The sequence below is a fragment of the Botryllus schlosseri genome, chromosome 5 (genome assembly GCF_051294905.1).
Source record: "Botryllus schlosseri isolate E-star chromosome 5, Bs_hap1, whole genome shotgun sequence".
Taxonomy (NCBI): Eukaryota; Metazoa; Chordata; class Ascidiacea; order Stolidobranchia; family Styelidae; genus Botryllus; species Botryllus schlosseri.
In genome coordinates, this window is record NC_137240.1 from 16,078,752 (window position 1) to 16,102,219 (window position 23,468).

The 23,468-nt window shown below is 39.8% G+C and overlaps 1 protein-coding gene across 5 annotated transcripts; it reads left to right on the forward strand.

Annotated features, from left to right (window-relative positions):
- Window positions 1-498: 498 nt before the first annotated feature.
- On the forward strand, window positions 499-23,289 carry LOC145439224 (fibrinogen-like protein A). Of its 5 annotated transcripts, none has more exons than XM_080316725.1 (6): window positions 499-1,306; window positions 2,053-2,113; window positions 3,702-3,920; window positions 3,979-4,075; window positions 8,370-8,466; window positions 22,531-23,289. In XM_080316725.1, the coding sequence occupies exons 1-6, from the start codon at window positions 1,215-1,217 to the stop codon at window positions 22,856-22,858; spliced, it is 894 nt and encodes a 297-aa protein (XP_080172851.1). In that variant the 5' UTR covers window positions 499-1,214; the 3' UTR covers window positions 22,859-23,289. The 5 variants fall into 5 exon arrangements, with proteins under 5 accessions (XP_080172851.1, XP_080172852.1, XP_080172853.1 ...); XM_080316726.1 differs by having other exon boundaries at window positions 2,056-2,113; XM_080316728.1 differs by lacking the exon at window positions 2,053-2,113 and adding an exon at window positions 1,484-1,549 and having other exon boundaries at window positions 1,233-1,306.
- The last annotated feature ends 179 nt before the right edge of the window (window positions 23,290-23,468 follow it).

Genomic DNA, 23,468 nt, shown 5'->3' on the forward strand with positions numbered 1-23,468 from the left:
GTTTCTCAATTTTGGTGCCATATAATAAACCGCACAAGTAGCCTACAACACACGCGCGTCCACGTCGTCCAAATATCATATGATCGACCGAAAAGATCATCGCTTCATCAAATATGCCGGACCTGATGTGTGGAACAGTATCCCGCCGGCCATCCGACAGTCGACGAGCATGTCCACATTCAAGTCGAAATACAAGCAATTGCTACTAAATGAATACAGTCCATCCTCAAGATTACCGGACCACGACTGACCTATCGATCTCGCTTCCCATGACATGCCGCCCTATTTCTTGTCGCATTCTTTTTCTATACTATCTTCTTTACTTTCATTCAGTGTGCATGCCTCCTCTTTACATCGCCTAGGCCAAGGTGGGTGTCAGATTCCATAGACTACTCCTTGTCGCTTCGACATCTTCCTGTCTTTTCATTGTATCGCATTTTTGTGGTGTATTGAACTGATAAAATTGCTAATAAACCAATGATGATGATGATGTTGCGATCGTGCTCAAAGGTATCGTCGGCAGCGTCAGGCGTTAACATTACATTCGCCTCCAAGTTTGTTCATAAAATTTCATCACTTCAAAACTGCAATACAATGAAAGATAGGAATATGCCGAAACGACTAGGAGTAGTCTTTGAGATCAGACACCCACCTGGGCCTGGGCGATGTAAAGAGGAGGCATGCATACTGAATGAAAGTAAAACGACAGGTGGCAAGTGACAGATATTTGCGCAAGACAGATGACGGTTGCAAGATTATTGAGCTAAATTTGAACTAAAACTTGAGGGGGTCCGTGGGGTCCGTCATGGTACAAAAGGGGTCCGCGAAGACAAAGAGATTGAGAACCGCCGCCTTATGGTGAAGCGTTACAGCGAGAGCATGGTATTTTGTTCAGTTTTGCTGACGGAGACAGGATTTCCAGTGAATCGAGGGGTAGTGGAAATAACAAAGACATGGGTTATAAACCATCGCACGCAATGTTTGAAAACAACCCTGTTGACATATTCACTACTATTCAATAATTGTTTAGGTCAAAGATGGCTCCATTCTCTGATAGGGTGACCTCGAAGACATCCGTGAAAAGGTGTGGGTCTGTTTATAAGAATTCCAGTTTTATTGGTAATTTAAGATGCGAGCAATTGTTAAACAGCGATGGATGATCGTATACGCGGTGTTTGATGATAAATTCTTGAAAATAAAATGCTAGGGTGACAATGCGATTCATTTGCGGTCGGTATACTGTGACGGCGTTAGACGGGATTCGTATCCAGCTCACAATACGACAAGATAGCGTTGGACTCACTCGGTAAATTACTGATTTGCTGTGTTCCGAGTAAACTGGATAATAGTTAGTCTGCTCCAAAGTCACTCAACCAGATTTGCTAAATAATTCTAGTTGTCTAGGTAGACTATAATTAGAGCGAAAGCCGCGAATGTAGTTTCAATGTCATTTGTGAAATGTTTTTATTTGCTCTCATTGTAGAATGCTCCACGAGAACTGCATAGTGTGAAATGAGCCAAGCTACGTGCATTATGAGAACCAACTCAGGTTTGATATGAAATGTGGACTACTTGATTTTGTTGTAGGCCTACTTGATTTTACTTCGGAATTGAATTCAATTTCTAAATTTTTGCCAATTTGGTAATTATATTCTAATTCGGAAAAAAACGGAATGGATCGGCTATAGAGTTTTAATTCTAGTCTAATGTGGAAGAGCTGGAAATGTCTAGATGTCCAACTTTGCACTCAACAATGAGATGAGTGGCTTTAGTCTGATCATAGGAAAGTGAACACAAATGCCAAATAGAGGCTGAATAATTTCATTGCTATGCACGCTAAACGTGGAACTTGCCTACTGCGGTCAACTAAGTATTGAAGCAAAACATTCGACATTTACTGAATAGAGTTGTTGCCATTTTTATCAAACCAATTGCAGAACTGGTGCTCAAATGGTCCATGTATAATTTTAGATGTAGTTCTGGTCTCGAAAATTGTAACTTCTGCAAATTTACTAAAATAATAGCAGAACTTAGATGCCTTTATTTTGTCAGCAGAAAGAAAAAACATGCCATTGTAAAGACAAGCGGACAACTGAACTTTTTTATCAGCGAGGTAGGATCGGACATTCGCGATCATGGAGTGCTGGTTCAGAGAGGATTGTCAGAAGGCATTTGTGCAGTGACGCTATAGCGTAGGCCTACCACTGAACTTCAACCACAATAGTCATTATACAATAAACATTTTTTGCAAGTCGGAGAAATGGTATAGTTATTCACAGTGAGTAAAACGTCAATCCAAAACCGTTCTGTGCAATTTACATGGCGCTCTAAGACTATAATGTAGCTTACATGTCTGTGGTCGCACTGCTAAATAACTTCTGTACTTCAAAGGGACCCGGCCTCACAAAGCGATTCGGTCCGTTCTATCTACCGAATGTGCATTTTCAAAGTATATTAGTTGCCGTAAAAATAATTTCGACAATCTTTCGTTTTCTTTAGTGCCGCCAGCAGAGGTGGTAAGGTAGTTTTCAAGTAGAACTAGAAGTAACGCATAAATTTCAACTCAACTCTGATGAAAGTAACGATTCCCAAGACATATGCGCTTCTACCCGGGGACGATTATGACTATATAGATTTCTACACTGCGGATAGACGCGAAAGGTTATGGGCAACCGGATACGGTTAGAAAATTCTGGTCGATTCGTAAACGGATTTACATCGATAGGTGGCGACTTGCGACCCGAGCGCCAACTTTATTTAAGCTGTATGACCTTAAACAAAAGCCACTGTCGAACTTATTCCGGAAATATATATTTTAATCTCATTAGGGTACTGGAACTACGAATAAATTGCCTTTAGACTCGGACGTCGGCATTATTTGGAATCGTGATAGCGCCGCAATACAAGTAGGTCTAGAAGTCTACTCGAAACCAGCTCTCTTCACCATCCGCATTTCTCAGTTTCCGGATTTTGCCTGTCCGTATAAGAGCGTGTTTATGACTGCTTTTCACAACTAGTCTACTAGCTTACTTGGGCAGGTTTCAAATCGAGCAAATTCCGCTTCAAGTTGTTTGCGACTGCTTCTAATAGCACTATACTTCCACTCGTACTTGAGTCGTATTTTTCGTCGCTACTTCTATTTCTACTTGAGTACCTTTCTTGGCTACTTTGACCGCCTCTGTTGTGAGATGCATGCGGACTTGACTGAATCGGGACATTGGTGGTCAATAAGTGGAAAGTCCCATGAGGCAAATCGATGCTGTATTTGACATGGTGTATTTTCAAAGAAGTGTTAAAACTACTTGAAGTAGAAGTAGAAGTAGAAAATGAAAGGCCTCAAAAGTACTGAAGTATGTGGTTTCGAATAGTAAGTTTGCGCGAGATCTCACATATTTTGAACTGTAATGAAACTAAAAATAGTTACTATCTCAGAGAATATATTCAGCAGCTACTTTGGTCACTGATATAGATCCTAAATTTTGCAACAGCATTCGACTATGATTCAAATCATGACCACCCAAACCTTGACCGAGACTTTTAAGGCCTAAGTCGTCGTGTCATATGCCGACCCTTTGACTCATACTTTTATCCAGGGTTAAAACGTATGCTTTGTAGAAGAAGCGTGGTCGATGTCAGTTTATTAAAGAGGTTTCTGATCTATTTTTCAGCTTCTAACTTCTGAAGTTTTGCATCGTTTGTAGATTCAGATGGATATCATGGTCCGTTTCTTGCTGTTTCTATTTGTCTTCAACAATTCTCCAACGTGGGCAAGAAACGCACGAACCTCGCGTTTCTGCAACCGGTGCCAGCAACGGTGTGAGAACACGGATTTGATCACCACGGGAGGCACTAGGGTGGGTAATGCTGGATCTACGGAATCTCGGGGTTACCCTTGGGTTGTCTCTGGTAGAGGCTGGACTGTAAGTTGAATGCGCGAATTTTGTAGAAAAATGAGATTTATTTCTGGTTTCGTAAAAGGTTTTCCAGCGAAGAATGAACGGTGATGTCAATTTCTACAGAGGTTGGGATGATTATGTGAATGGATTCGGCCATTTGCAAGGAGATTATTGGTTGGGTATGATTTGTTGTATAACATTTGTTGCTGGTTATACAATTATAAATGTATTGCACCCAGACACCCATAGTGACTGCAAGGAGGAAGAGCACCTGATATATTTTGTGATATTTATTACGACTCCTGATTCGAGGGAATATGAATCGAGCTAAGTGGACTGCAATAGGTCATAGGCATGGTTCAATATTACAAATATTGTTTCTGAAGAACACGCCATAGTTGAAGGGTTGCAATTTTAACCGGAACGTTGAGATCGTGAGTCGATTACGCAATCAGAATAAGTCTGCCAGGACACGACTACTTTCTTACGCAATAGCTAGGTGCCACTATCGAGTGAAAGTTCTACTACAGTACGAGTAAGAAGTAATGCTTTTCGAAGTAGCGCAGAAGTAATTGTAATGGATTTGAGAAAACAGAATTTGGCTACTCTGGCTCAACGATTTGACTTTCTTTCTATTACAATGTAGCGGAGTCATCAAAAATCCACCGAAAATATAAATTCAAAATCACCCGAGACAATGTTTTCTTGCTGTTATGTGGCATTAACCAACAAAGATGGTGCTTTGTGGTATATATGTCAATCATAAGATAAAGAAATTGATATTATATCAGTATTACGCCATAATGTATAGCAGATGTGGTCAAAGTCGCGAAGAAAGCTACGCTAGAAGAAGTAGTGACGACAAAATTCTAGTCAAGTACGACTAGAAGTATTGATTTTCGAAGCAGTCCAAAATGACTTCAAGTGGAAGTAGAATTGGCTAGCTATGCGAGCTATGTAGAGAACTGAATTCGTGCTGCTACGTCCCAGGAGGTATGAATTTCCAACAGCATAAGACTCGACCCGCTTCACATGGTGCAAATCAGTGGCGGCTCGTCCTATAGGGCAACTGGGGCATTGCCCCACCTAAAATTCTGTTCAATAACAATTTAACCATTTATAGACGCACAGCGCTCAATATATATCGAGATCACAGCGAAACCCGCGTTCTTCTTGTGCTTTCGCTTGCAAATGCCCATACATAGCGAAGTCTCCGCGAAAATCGAATTCTCTTCTGTGTTTTCGCTTTGTGAATGCCTAGCCGGGGCTTGCCCCGGTAGCGCTCATAACAAGCTTTCACTATCTATTCTCTCAAAGCTGCGCACAATTAAGAAACGTTGCTTTACTCTCTCCTATTCGTAAAATGGCCGAGCAACCGGGGCAAATATGCTTGCTGGCCCCTAAGGTGTGATGTAACAATCGTATCTATATCTGAACTCGGATACCGTGATATGCGTTGAGTCGACCGTTGCTAGTACAGGTCGATTTTGATGGTGTTTCACACCATGATAATTCTTGAAACTTGGTATGTCATGTCGTGATGGTGGTATTTAACACTGTCCTAAGTTTCAGGGTTTCTACTCAAAGTTTAGGGTAGTAATTCCGTTTCCAAAGTCGAGTGTGTGCTGATCGGTCATGTATCGCAAACATATTTCACGCAAAGCCGGTATTGGTCTCCATCGATTTTAACGATGCTCCTTAGCTAGATCCGTCATGAACTTTTACATGGTATGTCTTGATTTTAGTATCGAACGCTGTGCCAAGTCTCAAGGTTGACACTCAATGATTAGGGCAGCAATTTCGTTATTAAGTTCGAGTATGGTAGAGATGTGCGCTGATCTGACACTTAGCCTACCTAACGCATTGCGGATTTCACGCAAAAGCCGGTGTATCTGTGTTCCATACTGAGATAGGTGATGAGATGATGATATCATGAAACAGTTTACTAACATCCTCGGTTTGCATTCAAATATTTAGTTTTATTTTATATTCTCCAATGTCAATTTCACCGTGGAATGGTGGCCTTCGGGCCATTTGCTCACAATTACAACCCCTGTCAAGCGCGATAGCTGTTTCGTTTTCGATGGCGGCTAACAGCTGATCGCTTGATCAGCCGATTCCTCAGTAAATATTACGCAAAATTCGGCGTTGATCTGTTCGTATTAATTTTGACAGTGTACCATACCGAAAACGGTCATGAGGCTATACTTCTCGATGATTTCATGTAACAGTGTACCAAGTTTTCGGCTTTCATCCACGTATTTATTCGGTAATATATTTTCCGAAGGCGATTTTGCAGCAGACATATAGACACTATAGACCGTAAGCCGTATGTGTCGTGTGACAGTCTCCAGCCTCAAGGCCAGAATCTCCCAAGCTGTACCGGGACCGAATTTCCGAGGCTGCTATCCGTAGTTCTTCAGAATGATGTTTTGGATTCAATATGACATTTCCTTGTCCAATCTATGAGATAACAATTGCGTATGTGTCCGAACTCGTTGACCTTTCCAGTTAGGCATACGCAATCTCTCGATTTATAGTCATTTCCATTTCTGCAGATAAGTAGTCAGGTCAAGTGCGAACATGAATCGTGTGGAATCTTTGCTCCGTACGCCGTTTAGCCAGCTGCCTTTAGAGCAAAAATTAGAGGTAAAGCGACTAGGTCCGTATCAGCCTAGAAATTGCCCATTGATCCAATCGTACGCCGGAGGAAAACGCACTCGTGCCTTTTCTTCAGCGCATTTCGATAAAAATGAATGGCTTACTTATGGCGAGGATAAAAACGCCTTGTTTTGCTTTTACTGTCTTTTATTCGACAGTGCCGGTACCGGAAGCAGTGGCTCTTGTTGGAACAAAATTGGTTAACGCGATCTGAAGCATTTGTCAGAGCGTCTGAAAACGCACCAAAAATCCCAAGTGCACATGACTAGTGCAGTTAAATATAAATTGTTTGGCAGAGTAAATGTAATGTCGCAGCTCAATGAAAGTTATCGCGTATCAGTCTGGAAGCACAATGAGCTTGTAGATAAGAATAGGAATGTTCTCTCTCGGGTGATTGATGCCATTAAATTTATTGGAGTTCATGAATTGCCCCTTCGAGGCCACGATGAGAAGGAATGCTCTCTCAATAGGGGGGTATTTTTGGATCTAATTAAATACACGGCTTCCATTGATAGCATTTTGCGCGAACATCTCGACACCGCGACAGTAGCTAAGGGTACCTCAAAGACTAGTGAAAAGTGAAAAATTCATCAAGATGAAATAATTTATTCATGAAATTGTTTAATGCGATATGTGCTCGCATTTCAATTTAACAAAATGCTTTGATTCCTGCTTGAATGATGGCAGGCAGACTCGTAATTAATCTTCCATGGATAACAGCTGGCTTTTTATAATGTTTTACGTTTATGGGTGCCACCGCTTTGATTGCCTATCCCCTGGTCGTAACGCATCAGGATCGTGTACCAAACACTTTCGGACGAGGGCAAATCGATTTGACTCGCTTTCGGGACGAGAATCCATATACAAATCGGGTCGGAGGCGCTGCAGCACTTTACAGAATTGCTGAGCATGGAACGATTAAAACACCACAAGGTGTCATGCGAATGCTCTTTGTAGGTAGTTGGTCTGTGTATTTTTGGTATAGTCTTACTCGGCGCTTGCGTAATCTCTACCACGAAATCATAACGCATGCTACTAAGGATAACCTGATGATTGATTCGTGGCATGGGAACGATTCTTAGTTCGCGTACATTTTGTAAAATAATCATTTGAATAAAAAACAATGAATAAAACATTTGTTACCGCACTTCAAGTCACGCCACCGGCAAACCTTTCGCGGCACCTACGTTAAAAATCATTGTTTACGGGAAATTCATGTGGCCATCATGAACGTTGAAAAACGCTACTGTGACGTCATATTGATAACAAGTCGCTTGCGGCCCTTGCCCCACCACCCGATATTGTCACGAGCCGCCACTGGTGCAAATGATGATTTTGCATTTAACAGTGGCTTCAACTGAAGGCCTCATGAGCTGCACTGCGCTACACTCTGGACTATAGCCACGATATCGAACTAGCGTCCCATTGTCCCCCGGTATTTTCTCTCGTCAGTGACATAATCGCCTCAGGGCTGGCAGTGTCCACGTCAATAACCCCTTGCTATTCCGGGTGGAATTGAACCTGGGTAAAGCGTACCAATAAGAACAGTCATGTTAATTCTCAGTCTCTGTCATGGGAAGATCCTGATACTTCTATTTGAGAAACGGTAAATAGCGAATAGTAAGCCGGTAAGTCACAGAATAGGACTAGGTAAAAGTAGTGGAAAATTAGGTGATTAAGGGCTGCAAGTAGATGAAACTGCTTGAGTACCTCGTAAAAGTAAAAGTACTTCGTTATTAGTTACCAACTCTTAGGTATACCGAAGTATGGATAGAAATTAAAGACAACTCTCATGTTAGTGACTTTTTTCAGGCCTGGAAGCAATGCATCAAATGACAAAGAGAGGGAACATGAAGTTGAAAATCAAAATGATCACGAGAGATGGAATTTATAGGGTTGCTAAATACAGGTGAATGTCAATTCGTGTTTTTTAATGAGCCGTGTTGCAGTTGGTATTTGTTCGATTTACCTTCATCAATTGTGTCAGTTGGATTTGGGTGGATTTCATAGAAAACATATTAGACATACACTCTTAGCGAAAAGAGTGTATATTTCCACCTGTGTACCATCCCTGATATACGGGTGTGAATATGCACCCAAGACATGCGAAACCAGAACTTGTCTCAAACTTATGCCGCGGTATCCAAATTATGCACGAAAGAACGTAGGATTTGTGACCAGAATATAATTTTGAATTACGCCCTGAGAGTGTGCAGTTAGTCTTTGTTCGATTTACCTCATGATAAGCTACATCAGTGGTTCCCAACCGGGGGGGGAATTCCCCCTTGGGGAATTTAGAAATTTTCCGGGGGGAATCTTGCTTTGGCGTTGTATCGGAAGATACACAGGGTTCACAATGTGTGGCGAGATAGCGCAGTGATAATCTCCACAGCTGCAACACCAATGGGTTCTGGGTTCGATTCCGACCGCGGTCGACTCCAGTATTCCTACCTAAGTGTTAAAGGCTTTATCTAGGCTCCTCCTTGTTATCTCATCCGTGTAAGCGGTGTCTTATAAAAGCCTAGAAGTGGTCCGTGCTGTAAGTCGGCCGCTACGGAATAAGAAAATGTAGGAAATTTGCCTGGTGTATATGACCATAGTAGTCAACACACACCATGAACACATCAAAACAAACAAACTGGGTTCACAAGGTTGTTAGATTTTTATGGTAGGACTGTTATGTAGAAATTAATTCTTTACAATTGTATGTTTCTTTGGCGAATTTGCATCTGGGTGTATGTTTAAATGCCAGTAGTTAGTATGATCGCTCGCATGCGGCTATTGGTTCTTATGGGCGGGGTGGCGAGCTAACGAGAAACCGGGGGTGGCGAACTACGTTTTCGTCTTATGGCGGGGGTGGCGAACTAACGTTTTCGTCTTATGGTGGGGGTGGCGAACTAACGTTTTCGTCTTATGGCGGGGGTGGCGAGCTAACGTTTTCGTCTTATGGGCGGGGTGGCGAGCGGCTGGGAAACCCGGGTGGCAAGCGGCTCTTTTGTCTTATGGCGGGGGTGGCAAGCGGTTATTGTGTCTTGTGGTCGCACGGTAACCCTTTTCAGCATAGGGATCGGTCGCAAGCGGCTCTTATGTCTTATCGCGGAGGAGTACTTTCAGATCGGATTATTCGCACCTTGTATACCGCTGTTTCGCACCTACAGAATAGTCTGCTGTTCACAGTCGCGACTTCACCGCGATAGCGCAATTTTCGCACCTCGACCAGTAGAACAACACCGCGCTGATTCGAATACCGACAAATTTTCACTTATTTCTGCCCCAACCCTAATCCTCTGTGAAGTTGACGCTTATTCAAAAAAGGTGTGAAATAATTGTAAAATCCTACGTCGGTGACGCGATAATGCATCAGACATAGCGATCTAGTTATAGTACGGTGTCGGAATCCATTCGCGAGATGTTCTATAGGTAAATTGAGATAATCCGAAACGAAATATTTTGACTTTGGCGTAGTGTGAATTGAAATAGGATTGACAAACATGACCATCAACTTTCCCACAGCCCCATATTGATATTATACGCACATTGATTTGAAACAAGTAATGGAACATTGCAACTCTATTCCCGATCCAGCTTTCCGTTTGTCAAAGCGACATTTTAACATCTTACCATACTCAAAAGAATTATTCACAACATTAACAAGTGTTCAAAATCTAGTTTTCACTTACTTGATTATATCACTGCAACTCGCAAACTTGAATTAATTCATCTGGTTGTATTCATAGGACCGATAATTTTTATCCAACTGTAAAGGTCGTTATACTATTCTGTAAGACAGAGTATTTACTAATCGGTGCATATACGATTTGACTTGGGCATATTATATTTTGAGTATACGAGATTTGAGTGTCAGAACAATAACTGAGAATTAAATTATCACAATTGAATCCGTATACGACAGCGTAAAAGATATTGGGATGTCAGCATCTCTGTACGGTTATAGTTACTACCACTAATTTACCCGACCAACTCGTCATGATCATTCCTGAAATCAACACAAATATGACCACTGACTTGAGTTAACCACAAAACAGCATCAAGTTTTAAATCCACTCGTAGCTTACGGATTATTTGAATGCTGGTTATGTTTTGTTGTAATTGAGTTAACGAAATCGTATTACGTCTCGACATCTTACCATCTTACCATATTCAAAGAATCAACCACGAAAACATTGTCAAGTAAATCCGTTAACCGACCAACTCAAACAGTATCAATACGAAAAACAACCAAACATACACGAATCCATACAATCACTAAAACCTAAAATCCATAACAAACTCGGTTGTATTCATATCCCAACGCATCTTTTTTATTCAACTTGAAAAGTTGTCACTATTCTGTAAGATAGAGGAATTACTACGCGATATATTCTGCAAGACAAACTAATTATTACTCGGTATATTTTGTAAGACAAAGTAAATACTACTCGGTGTGCGGTTTGGGATTAACATAATATGTTTGAGTAAACGAGATTTGTCAGTCTAACCGTCGTAGTTGAGAATTCATTTCTTACAATCGAACGCCGGTGCTACATTGAAAGTTATCATGTTGTAAACATCCTTATTGACACATTGATTTGACATATGTAATAGTTGCTCATGACTTGATTATTAAATTATTTGCATTAATTAGATCTGCATTGTGGTAAATGTTATGACAGCAACAAACTTTTCAGAAACATTGTTATTAACATATTGATTTGTAAAACTATGCGTGTCTGAAATGTTTTTGATTTGAAAGATATTCCGTGTTTGTACAAATCACTTTACGTATTACGGATATCAGAAAATATTTTTACAAATGTAGTTGTTTCCAGTAACCAACACTAAAGATGGCACAACAATTTCGTTATCCAAACATTGAACACCCGATGCAAAATGCTTTATTGGTCAAATTCGTGACGGCTATAATTGAAACGACTACGTATAGAGTCAGTATATTACAATTTCATGTCGTTACTATTGAATCCAGCAATTGATACAATTTGTTGTCGGAGTTGTGACAGCGCATTGAAACATACACAACTTACAGAGTGTGAAAATATCACTTTGGGTATCGAGTACCGTTTGAAGCGTGCGATCAATACATAATTCCGTTCGCACTCTCTAAGACGTTGTGAAGTCTACAGATTTACACTTCAAGACTTTGATCAACACATATGCAATTTGGAATATCTTTACTGGATGCATCCTATTCGACTAGACTTGAGTAATACACAAAACTCATAGCATTAACAAAATCGCAATAGGCGCTACACTGAAATCTACGAAATGTTTTTCTATTGTTGTTAGTGATCATAAATTATCATTTGAATAAGTAATTGTAATCATAAAACCAAACTTGCGAAAGTCATTACCATAACAAAAGAATATTGTAGGTTGCTTGCTAAATGTATGCCGGAAATATTTGTAGAACGCTCACGACCAAAGAAATTGGAAATTTTCCCATTGTCATTCGTCAAAGTAAATGTCGTCACAATAATCAGTCACTAAAATACCTTACTTGTATGTGATTGAATCGCCGACAATTAACTCGGTAAATCAAACCCCTGAGAAATTTCACTCAGTCATTGGATAGGAAACAGCGGCACTTAATCGGTGTGAGTCGTTTTTTCCAAATACTAATCATATCTGTCCACCCAAGAACAATTTTCACTCACTTGGGTAACGAAACCAGTGTCCAATATCAATACAAGATATTTTCGTCACACAAAAATAATCAACTTCACTCGATATTCCCGTACTACGAAACTGTACAATGGTTTCATATTTTTTGTGTGACATGGAATTAATACCGATCGAAGTAACCGTATTGGAAATAACTTTTAAACAAACACACTCTACGTGGTTAACATTCTCGTCGATTCTATTGTGATTAATGTATACTTCATGTGATCTGGATTCATTTCGATATGGCTAAACATTCAACCTCGACGGATACGAATTGTCACACACTCAAGTAATATCATACCAAATAGTTATTTACAAGACACAGAAAATTTGTTATGGTCGTTTCGACTTTATTACTGGAGATACTCATCACTTCGCTTAATACAATCTAGATTTAAACTCCATCGAACCTTTGGTGTCTATCGTTTTGCTGGATACGAATTATGTTAGTCTAAGAGTACACAATTTTCATTATCTTGGGTTATGAACTCAGTGTGTTAGCGATCATTCAATATTTTGTAGTATCAACTAGCTACTTCGTAGGATACGAATGATCATCCTCAGAACTCTTACAAAAGTACGAAGGATATTTACATCACACAAAGTAATCGACTTTACTCGATATCCTCACACTACGAAACTGAATGGTTGGTTTGACTCTACAAACTGTTCTGATGTCACAAGAACTTTTTCATACGAATGGTTACGTATCTAAATATTCAAATAATCCAACACACGACTATAGTACTTACAGAAATATCATAGTTCTTGTAACAAAGTTGTATAAGTATAATGTTTATCGTAAGTCCTACATAGCCATGATATCCGTCCGAGTTTGACTTTTAGAAAACATTATACCGACATCGCGACATCTTTCGAAATTAAAACCACGGTGACTGCTTCAGAGACCTACCAATGATATTGCAGTAATACAGTTACTTCCACAAAAGAGTATGTATTCGAATTACTTACCACAAATCTAACGCACAAAACAATTTACTTTACTAACGAGAAGCGCCGAGCCTCACATCAAAACAACTAGAAAGTGGAACTATATTAAAAAACGTCGCTAACCTTTGTGCACCAGCTGTAAATCACACAAGCAACATGTTTCAAGATTCTGGTTATTGAAAAACGTTAAAGTGTTTCTCCTGCACCAAGTCGTTATGTCGACGAAAGCGTATATTGTAATACCATGATCGATTTGCATTCGTTGGTCACAAACTGTCACTACTCTAAATAATTCTTTTTCACTCAAACACAAAAGCATACTTGTCACCAATCGTTTTCATCAAGCACGAGTTCAAGAAGCTTACTTACTACGACATGAATTGTTATTTTTATGTTGTGTAAATAGGTAATAATTTATTTTAGTAACACTACATCAACATCATCGAGTTGTGCGAATAGATTTACATGTGGTTTTAATCGAAGTACACAGCACGGTCTAATGTAGATTCATCTCTATTGTACAGCAACTCGGTAATCGAAATGCATTAACATTTAAACAACGATCTTGGTTCGTCACGCGAAAAATATCTTTACTGTCGCAACACTCTGATACTCTGCACAAGATGTGTAAATCCTTTTCATACTCATAATAATACACTAACGGGATACCGACGTCAAGCAACAACGTTTAACAACATCACTGACACTGAACATACGATACCTACCCAAGTAAAAATAACATTTCAACCAGGAGGTCAGTCGTTACTTGTGTACAATTACCATTTCCCTTTGGAGATTTATCGTTTACCCAGTGTAACAAAACCATTTTCACTTGGAAATATATGTTTTCCCTCAACAACAATCCTTTTTCACTTGGAAATCTATTTTTTTCCCTGGGTAACGATCCTTTTTCACTTGGAAATATATATTTTTTCTCTGGTTAACAAACCTTTTTCCCTGAGCAACACACCATTTTGACTTGGTGGTCGTCGTTTACCCGAGTAAAAATATCATTTTCTTCTGGAGATCCGGCGTTTACCTAGTGTAACAATACATTTTCACTTGGAAAAATACTTTTACCTAGAGTAACTAATCATTTCTCCTGGGTAACAAACCCTTTTCGTCTGGAAAACTATCATTTGCCTGAGTACCAATACAGTTTTCACTTGGAAATCTATCTTTCACCTGGGTAACAATACCATTTTGAAAACTGACAGCCACACCGGACAATTTGATATTTTTGTATATTGTTACAACGGGCAGTGACAAAATATACACCAACAACGACTCCGATACATTTGTCTAATCAAATATTCACTTGCTCTGATGCATCCCATCAAAATCATTGGTTACTCGCATGCAATAACAATGCGCTGTTGTACATCGATATGTATGTTTTCGTAATTGGCGAATAAAGGGGTTTCCGATATGTCCGCGATGTCCGGGTTCGCGCTTTGGATTTTCCAGAGTCAAAAGGTCTGAATAAAACACCTCCTCGACTTTGGTAACTGGTTGGTACACGGATAATGATGTTCGGAAAACGGATGAATTTATGTTCCCCATCGCGCTAACAACTCCGGGTTACTTGTGGGTTTCCTCAGGTCTGTTTACTATATTGTGTCTTTACTGGTCAATACATGTCGCTCCAGTCAGCTGAAACCGGATCACTAATACGAGAAAGTGTGTGGGCCTGATCCGGATATTCACTCATGAACCAACGACCAATATTCAAGTAAACATGTTACAGACCGTGTTTTTGTCTCCATGAAAAATACCAATGCATACACCATCACATACAAGTAACGTCACGATTGTTCACAAGTATTCACGTAAACGAGGTGTACATACAATGTGTCGGTGTACAAACATCATGGAAAACAAATTCATGTTCTCAAGTATCATCATGCGACGACTCTGTACATTCAATGTGGGCATAGATGAATTGGAGACAGGCAAGCAGCCATATTTGGACGTAACACGATCTTAGTATGAATCGACCTCCACCCAACTCGCGAAAAATGAATCTCACACGAGTACAGCCCTTTCACGGGTTCACACCTTGATTTTGCAAGATTGTTCGGATTCTCAGGTAGACTTGCATCGTGATCCAGACTTCGACATAATCGGGTTGTGTAACTCGCTCAACCCCTGCGTATCGTTGGCCATAACCTGCTAACTTTTTCGCCGAGACCGCAGTGTTTCACCTGGCATAATGTATTTGGCGATCATCATCGTTATCAATCTTTCACGCGATGAATATGTCAGATGTCGCTACTCCCACATAACGACTACAGCTAAACATCGTGAGCAGTGACTCCGGATTGAAATCGTAAACAGGGACTCTGTGTGTGTGTGAATCTCGAGTTCGATTACGATTAGATAATGTAATCCAGGGTGTGTCTCTGCGAGCTGAAGGCTTATTTCGTGTTAATCACACCGCAAGAGGGTGCTATCTCGTAACTCGACAGGTCAACATAAATCGCGGTTGGAAACTTTTGGTCTAGTTGATCCAGCTACGTATTGAAACGGTTCACCCACGCAGACCACTGAGAAAGCGTTGTCGTTACCTGAGTATATCCACGAGTAAATATGGGACTACGCGTAACTGTCCATAGATTCCTCTGGCCCCACACCGTTGTTTTACGACACAGACAAGATGCAGCGGTGGAAATATTGAAAATGAAAAACGATACCTTGGTGACATTCGATTTGGATTTTACACCTGATGAACCATACACTCGATTGGTACATTGGGATGACAACTCTATCGTCGAGGTCGAGGGAAAAGAAATGTACAGATTTGTTGTTGTTGTGGATATTCAGCGAAAATCGGGATGCGTGATAGTACACGGTTCACATATTTGACTGAGAATATATCGGTATGCATAATGCACTGTCCATTGTATCATGTCGTGTGTCATCTATGCCCACATTGAATGTACAGAGTCGTCGCATGATGATACTTGAGAACATGAATTTGTTTTCCATGATGTTTGTACACCGACACATTGTATGTACACCTCGTTTACGTGAATACTTGTGAACAATCGTGACGTTACTTGTATGTGATGGTGTATGCATTGGTATTTTTCATGGAGACAAAAACACGGTCTGTAACATGTTTACTTGAATATTGGTCGTTGGTTCATGAGTGAATATCCGGATCAGGCCCACACACTTTCTCGTATTAGTGATCCGGTTTCAGCTGACTGGAGCGACATGTATTGACCAGTAAAGACACAATATAGTAAACAGACCTGAGGAAACCCACAAGTAACCCGGAGTTGTTAGCGCGATGGGGAACATAAATTCATCCGTTTTCCGAACATCATTATCCGTGTACCAACCAGTTACCAAAGTCGAGGAGGTGTTTTATTCAGACCTTTTGACTCTGGAAAATCCAAAGCGCGAACCCGGACATCGCGGACATATCGGAAACCCCTTTATTCGCCAATTACGAAAACATACATATCGATGTACAACAGCGCATTGTTATTGCATGCGAGTAACCAATGATTTTGATGGGATGCATCAGAGCAAGTGAATATTTGATTAGACAAATGTATCGGAGTCGTTGTTGGTGTATATTTTGTCACAGCCCGTTGTAACAATATACAAAAATATCAAATTGTCCGGTGTGGCTGTCAGTTTTCAAAATGGTATTGTTACCCAGGTGAAAGATAGATTTCCAAGTGAAAACTGTATTGGTACTCAGGCAAATGATAGTTTTCCAGACGAAAAGGGTTTGTTACCCAGGAGAAATGATTAGTTACTCTAGGTAAAAGTATTTTTCCAAGTGAAAATGTATTGTTACACTAGGTAAACGCCGGATCTCCAGAAGAAAATGATATTTTTACTCGGGTAAACGACGACCACCAAGTCAAAATGGTGTGTTGCTCAGGGAAAAAGGTTTGTTAACCAGAGAAAAAATATATATTTCCAAGTGAAAAAGGATCGTTACCCAGGGAAAAAAATAGATTTCCAAGTGAAAAAGGATTGTTGTTGAGGGAAAACATATATTTCCAAGTGAAAATGGTTTTGTTACACTGGGTAAACGATAAATCTCCAAAGGGAAATGGTAATTGTACACAAGTAACGACTGACCTCCTGGTTGAAATGTTATTTTTACTTGGGTAGGTATCGTATGTTCAGTGTCAGTGATGTTGTTAAACGTTGTTGCTTGACGTCGGTATCCCGTTAGTGTATTATTATGAGTATGAAAAGGATTTACACATCTTGTGCAGAGTATCAGAGTGTTGCGACAGTAAAGATATTTTTCGCGTGACGAACCAAGATCGTTGTTTAAATGTTAATGCATTTCGATTACCGAGTTGCTGTACAATAGAGATGAATCTACATTAGACCGTGCTGTGTACTTCGATTAAAACCACATGTAAATCTATTCGCACAACTCGATGATGTTGATGTAGTGTTACTAAAATAAATTATTACCTATTTACACAACATAAAAATAACAATTCATGTCGTAGTAAGTAAGCTTCTTGAACTCGTGCTTGATGAAAACGATTGGTGACAAGTATGCTTTTGTGTTTGAGTGAAAAAGAATTATTTAGAGTAGTGACAGTTTGTGACCAACGAATGCAAATCGATCATGGTATTACAATATACGCTTTCGTCGACATAACGACTTGGTGCAGGAGAAACACTTTAACGTTTTTCAATAACCAGAATCTTGAAACATGTTGCTTGTGTGATTTACAGCTGGTGCACAAAGGTTAGCGACGTTTTTTAATATAGTTCCACTTTCTAGTTGTTTTGATGTGAGGCTCGGCGCTTCTCGTTAGTAAAGTAAATTGTTTTGTGCGTTAGATTTGTGGTAAGTAATTCGAATACATACTCTTTTGTGGAAGTAACTGTATTACTGCAATATCATTGGTAGGTCTCTGAAGCAGTCACCGTGGTTTTAATTTCGAAAGATGTCGCGATGTCGGTATAATGTTTTCTAAAAGTCAAACTCGGACGGATATCATGGCTATGTAGGACTTACGATAAACATTATACTTATACAACTTTGTTACAAGAACTATGATATTTCTGTAAGTACTATAGTCGTGTGTTGGATTATTTGAATATTTAGATACGTAACCATTCGTATGAAAAAGTTCTTGTGACATCAGAACAGTTTGTAGAGTCAAACCAACCATTCAGTTTCGTAGTGTGAGGATATCGAGTAAAGTCGATTACTTTGTGTGATGTAAATATCCTTCGTACTTTTGTAAGAGTTCTGAGGATGATCATTCGTATCCTACGAAGTAGCTAGTTGATACTACAAAATATTGAATGATCGCTAACACACTGAGTTCATAACCCAAGATAATGAAAATTGTGTACTCTTAGACTAACATAATTCGTATCCAGCAAAACGATAGACACCAAAGGTTCGATGGAGTTTAAATCTAGATTGTATTAAGCGAAGTGATGAGTATCTCCAGTAATAAAGTCGAAACGACCATAACAAATTTTCTGTGTCTTGTAAATAACTATTTGGTATGATATTACTTGAGTGTGTGACAATTCGTATCCGTCGAGGTTGAATGTTTAGCCATATCGAAATGAATCCAGATCACATGAAGTATACATTAATCACAATAGAATCGACGAGAATGTTAACCACGTAGAGTGTGTTTGTTTAAAAGTTATTTCCAATACGGTTACTTCGATCGGTATTAATTCCATGTCACACAAAAAATATGAAACCATTGTACAGTTTCGTAGTACGGGAATATCGAGTGAAGTTGATTATTTTTGTGTGACGAAAATATCTTGTATTGATATTGGACACTGGTTTCGTTACCCAAGTGAGTGAAAATTGTTCTTGGGTGGACAGATATGATTAGTATTTGGAAAAAACGACTCACACCGATTAAGTGCCGCTGTTTCCTATCCAATGACTGAGTGAAATTTCTCAGGGGTTTGATTTACCGAGTTAATTGTCGGCGATTCAATCACATACAAGTAAGGTATTTTAGTGACTGATTATTGTGACGACATTTACTTTGACGAATGACAATGGGAAAATTTCCAATTTCTTTGGTCGTGAGCGTTCTACAAATATTTCCGGCATACATTTAGCAAGCAACCTACAATATTCTTTTGTTATGGTAATGACTTTCGCAAGTTTGGTTTTATGATTACAATTACTTATTCAAATGATAATTTATGATCACTAACAACAATAGAAAAACATTTCGTAGATTTCAGTGTAGCGCCTATTGCGATTTTGTTAATGCTATGAGTTTTGTGTATTACTCAAGTCTAGTCGAATAGGATGCATCCAGTAAAGATATTCCAAATTGCATATGTGTTGATCAAAGTCTTGAAGTGTAAATCTGTAGACTTCACAACGTCTTAGAGAGTGCGAACGGAATTATGTATTGATCGCACGCTTCAAACGGTACTCGATACCCAAAGTGATATTTTCACACTCTGTAAGTTGTGTATGTTTCAATGCGCTGTCACAACTCCGACAACAAATTGTATCAATTGCTGGATTCAATAGTAACGACATGAAATTGTAATATACTGACTCTATACGTAGTCGTTTCAATTATAGCCGTCACGAATTTGACCAATAAAGCATTTTGCATCGGGTGTTCAATGTTTGGATAACGAAATTGTTGTGCCATCTTTAGTGTTGGTTACTGGAAACAACTACATTTGTAAAAATATTTTCTGATATCCGTAATACGTAAAGTGATTTGTACAAACACGGAATATCTTTCAAATCAAAAACATTTCAGACACGCATAGTTTTACAAATCAATATGTTAATAACAATGTTTCTGAAAAGTTTGTTGCTGTCATAACATTTACCACAATGCAGATCTAATTAATGCAAATAATTTAATAATCAAGTCATGAGCAACTATTACATATGTCAAATCAATGTGTCAATAAGGATGTTTACAACATGATAACTTTCAATGTAGCACCGGCGTTCGATTGTAAGAAATGAATTCTCAACTACGACGGTTAGACTGACAAATCTCGTTTACTCAAACATATTATGTTAATCCCAAACCGCACACCGAGTAGTATTTACTTTGTCTTACAAAATATACCGAGTAATAATTAGTTTGTCTTGCAGAATATATCGCGTAGTAATTCCTCTATCTTACAGAATAGTGACAACTTTTCAAGTTGAATAAAAAAGATGCGTTGGGATATGAATACAACCGAGTTTGTTATGGATTTTAGGTTTTAGTGATTGTATGGATTCGTGTATGTTTGGTTGTTTTTCGTATTGATACTGTTTGAGTTGGTCGGTTAACGGATTTACTTGACAATGTTTTCGTGGTTGATTCTTTGAATATGGTAAGATGGTAAGATGTCGAGACGTAATACGATTTCGTTAACTCAATTACAACAAAACATAACCAGCATTCAAATAATCCGTAAGCTACGAGTGGATTTAAAACTTGATGCTGTTTTGTGGTTAACTCAAGTCAGTGGTCATATTTGTGTTGATTTCAGGAATGATCATGACGAGTTGGTCGGGTAAATTAGTGGTAGTAACTATAACCGTACAGAGATGCTGACATCCCAATATCTTTTACGCTGTCGTATACGGATTCAATTGTGATAATTTAATTCTCAGTTATTGTTCTGACACTCAAATCTCGTATACTCAAAATATAATATGCCCAAGTCAAATCGTATATGCACCGATTAGTAAATACTCTGTCTTACAGAATAGTATAACGACCTTTACAGTTGGATAAAAATTATCGGTCCTATGAATACAACCAGATGAATTAATTCAAGTTTGCGAGTTGCAGTGATATAATCAAGTAAGTGAAAACTAGATTTTGAACACTTGTTAATGTTGTGAATAATTCTTTTGAGTATGGTAAGATGTTAAAATGTCGCTTTGACAAACGGAAAGCTGGATCGGGAATAGAGTTGCAATGTTCCATTACTTGTTTCAAATCAATGTGCGTATAATATCAATATGGGGCTGTGGGAAAGTTGATGGTCATGTTTGTCAATCCTATTTCAATTCACACTACGCCAAAGTCAAAATATTTCGTTTCGGATTATCTCAATTTACCTATAGAACATCTCGCGAATGGATTCCGACACCGTACTATAACTAGATCGCTATGTCTGATGCATTATCGCGTCACCGACGTAGGATTTTACAATTATTTCACACCTTTTTTGAATAAGCGTCAACTTCACAGAGGATTAGGGTTGGGGCAGAAATAAGTGAAAATTTGTCGGTATTCGAATCAGCGCGGTGTTGTTCTACTGGTCGAGGTGCGAAAATTGCGCTATCGCGGTGAAGTCGCGACTGTGAACAGCAGACTATTCTGTAGGTGCGAAACAGCGGTATACAAGGTGCGAATAATCCGATCTGAAAGTACTCCTCCGCGATAAGACATAAGAGCCGCTTGCGACCGATCCCTATGCTGAAAAGGGTTACCGTGCGACCATAAGACACAATAGCCGCTCGCCACCCCGCCCATAAGACGAAAGAGCCGCTTGCCACCCCGGGTTTCCCAGCCGCTCGCCACCCCGCCCATAAGACGAAAACGTTAGCTCGCCACCCCCGCCATAAGACGAAAACGTTAGCTCGCCACCCCCGCCATAAGACGAAAACGTTAGTTCGCCACCCCCGGTTTCTCGTTAGCTCGCCACCCCGCCCATAAGAACCCCATAGCCGCATGCGAGCGATCTATATAACTACTAATGCCTTCCGTAGATATATACACCCCCTTATAAAGTGAGGCTCGCGGGACGATTTCGTTGGGCCCGCGACAACCTCCCGACCAAATTGCTACTAAGCAGGAAAAAGTCAAGCCGAATTCAGCACAAGGCCGCTGATGAAATTGTTTACCTTTTTAAGTCAATATATGAGCCAATGTGAAAAACATCAAATTCATCGATTCGACTCAAGGCCATAGCAAGCGGACATAGTGATTTATGTTTCGTCAGCGGCCACCCGACCGGTAAAAAAACAGTCAAATTTAGCTGTACATTACCACAGTGTAGTGCGGTCCGCATTCGACATAGTTCAGACGTATCTGAATATGATTGTCCAGTAATTGCTCAGTCAACAAATGGTTGTGCGTTAAAAAGCACGTTTTTAGAGACAGGCAAATTTTTCATAGGGGGGGAATTTCAGCTCAAATATCGGCCAAGGGGGCCACGAGACGAAAAAGGTTGGGAACCACTGAGCTACATGTATGATGAGATAAGCCGGAATTGTATGATAAGAACTTTTGACTTTAAACCCGCATCTGAACTTTGACCTATGCGTTTGACCTTTGGCCTATACGTTTGACCTTTGACCCGAATTTCCAATTCTCATTTCCAGCTATTTCCGCATCGGCCCTGGATCCGACAGGTACAGACTGCACGTATCCGGATTCTCCGGGAATGCAACCGGAGATGGTCTCTTACGTCACGACAATTTCCAATTCTCAACGAAAGACGCAGATCACGATGCTTGGTCGTCAGTGAATTGCGCCTCTCACCACGAAGGAGGCTGGTGGTATGACAGATGCGCCTGGAGCAATCTGAATGGAAACTTCAACAAAACAGGCTCCAAGCAGGGATTTTGGTGGTATGGCTATTCCTCTTCCTCCGACAGCCTGCGCTTTTCGGAGATGAAGATTCGCAAAAGATCAACAAAAGAAGGATAGACTTCAACATAAGCGATATCTGAAAAATGCATGAAATCTACTTTGTACATAACTGCGGCCCCTACCCCCACTTTAGGCTTGCCATGACATTCAGAAATATATCGTTATCTGTCGGATTGACGGTCATTCTCATTAGTTTTCGAAATGAGTACTCGAAATATGCTAGAAACGAAGTCGCTTTGAATTCGAACTCAAAATTCAAAAAATATTTCGAATATTTGATTTTCATTTCATCGCATTTTCCGCATGTGACGTCACACAGAGCTACAAAACCGTAAAATGATGACAAACCGAAATCTTGATCGCAATCGATAGACACTTGAAGCGAGCTGCCATTCCTAATTTCGATTTCACGTTTTACATTTTGGTAAGGCCTGATCATGAAATATTGGAATGGAGTCGAGTTTCGATTAACACACCAGTGGATTCAAGTGAAACTGACTGAGATTGATTGCAGGACGGCTGCTGGAAAGACGTAGACTTGTAGAAACCAACTCCTGGAATTTAATTAATTCTAGTTCTAGTCGCGGATACTGAGAAGAGAGTAGTAGTTTTAATGGTGCATTGTGATAATCCAGTAGTATGTACATTGCACAGGTATGCTCCCTGC

Excerpts from the sequence above, each read along its gene's own strand:
- LOC145439224 (XM_080316724.1), top strand. The coding sequence starts at position 1,958 with ATGTATAATTTTAGATGTAGTTCTGGTCTCGAAAATTGTAACTTCTGC. Across the intron at positions 2,114-3,701 it reads TGAACTTTTTTATCAGCGAG|ATTCAGATGGATATCATGGT; the intron begins GTAGGATCGGAC and ends CATCGTTTGTAG. Across the intron at positions 8,467-22,530 it reads TATAGGGTTGCTAAATACAG|CTATTTCCGCATCGGCCCTG; the intron begins GTGAATGTCAAT and ends TCTCATTTCCAG.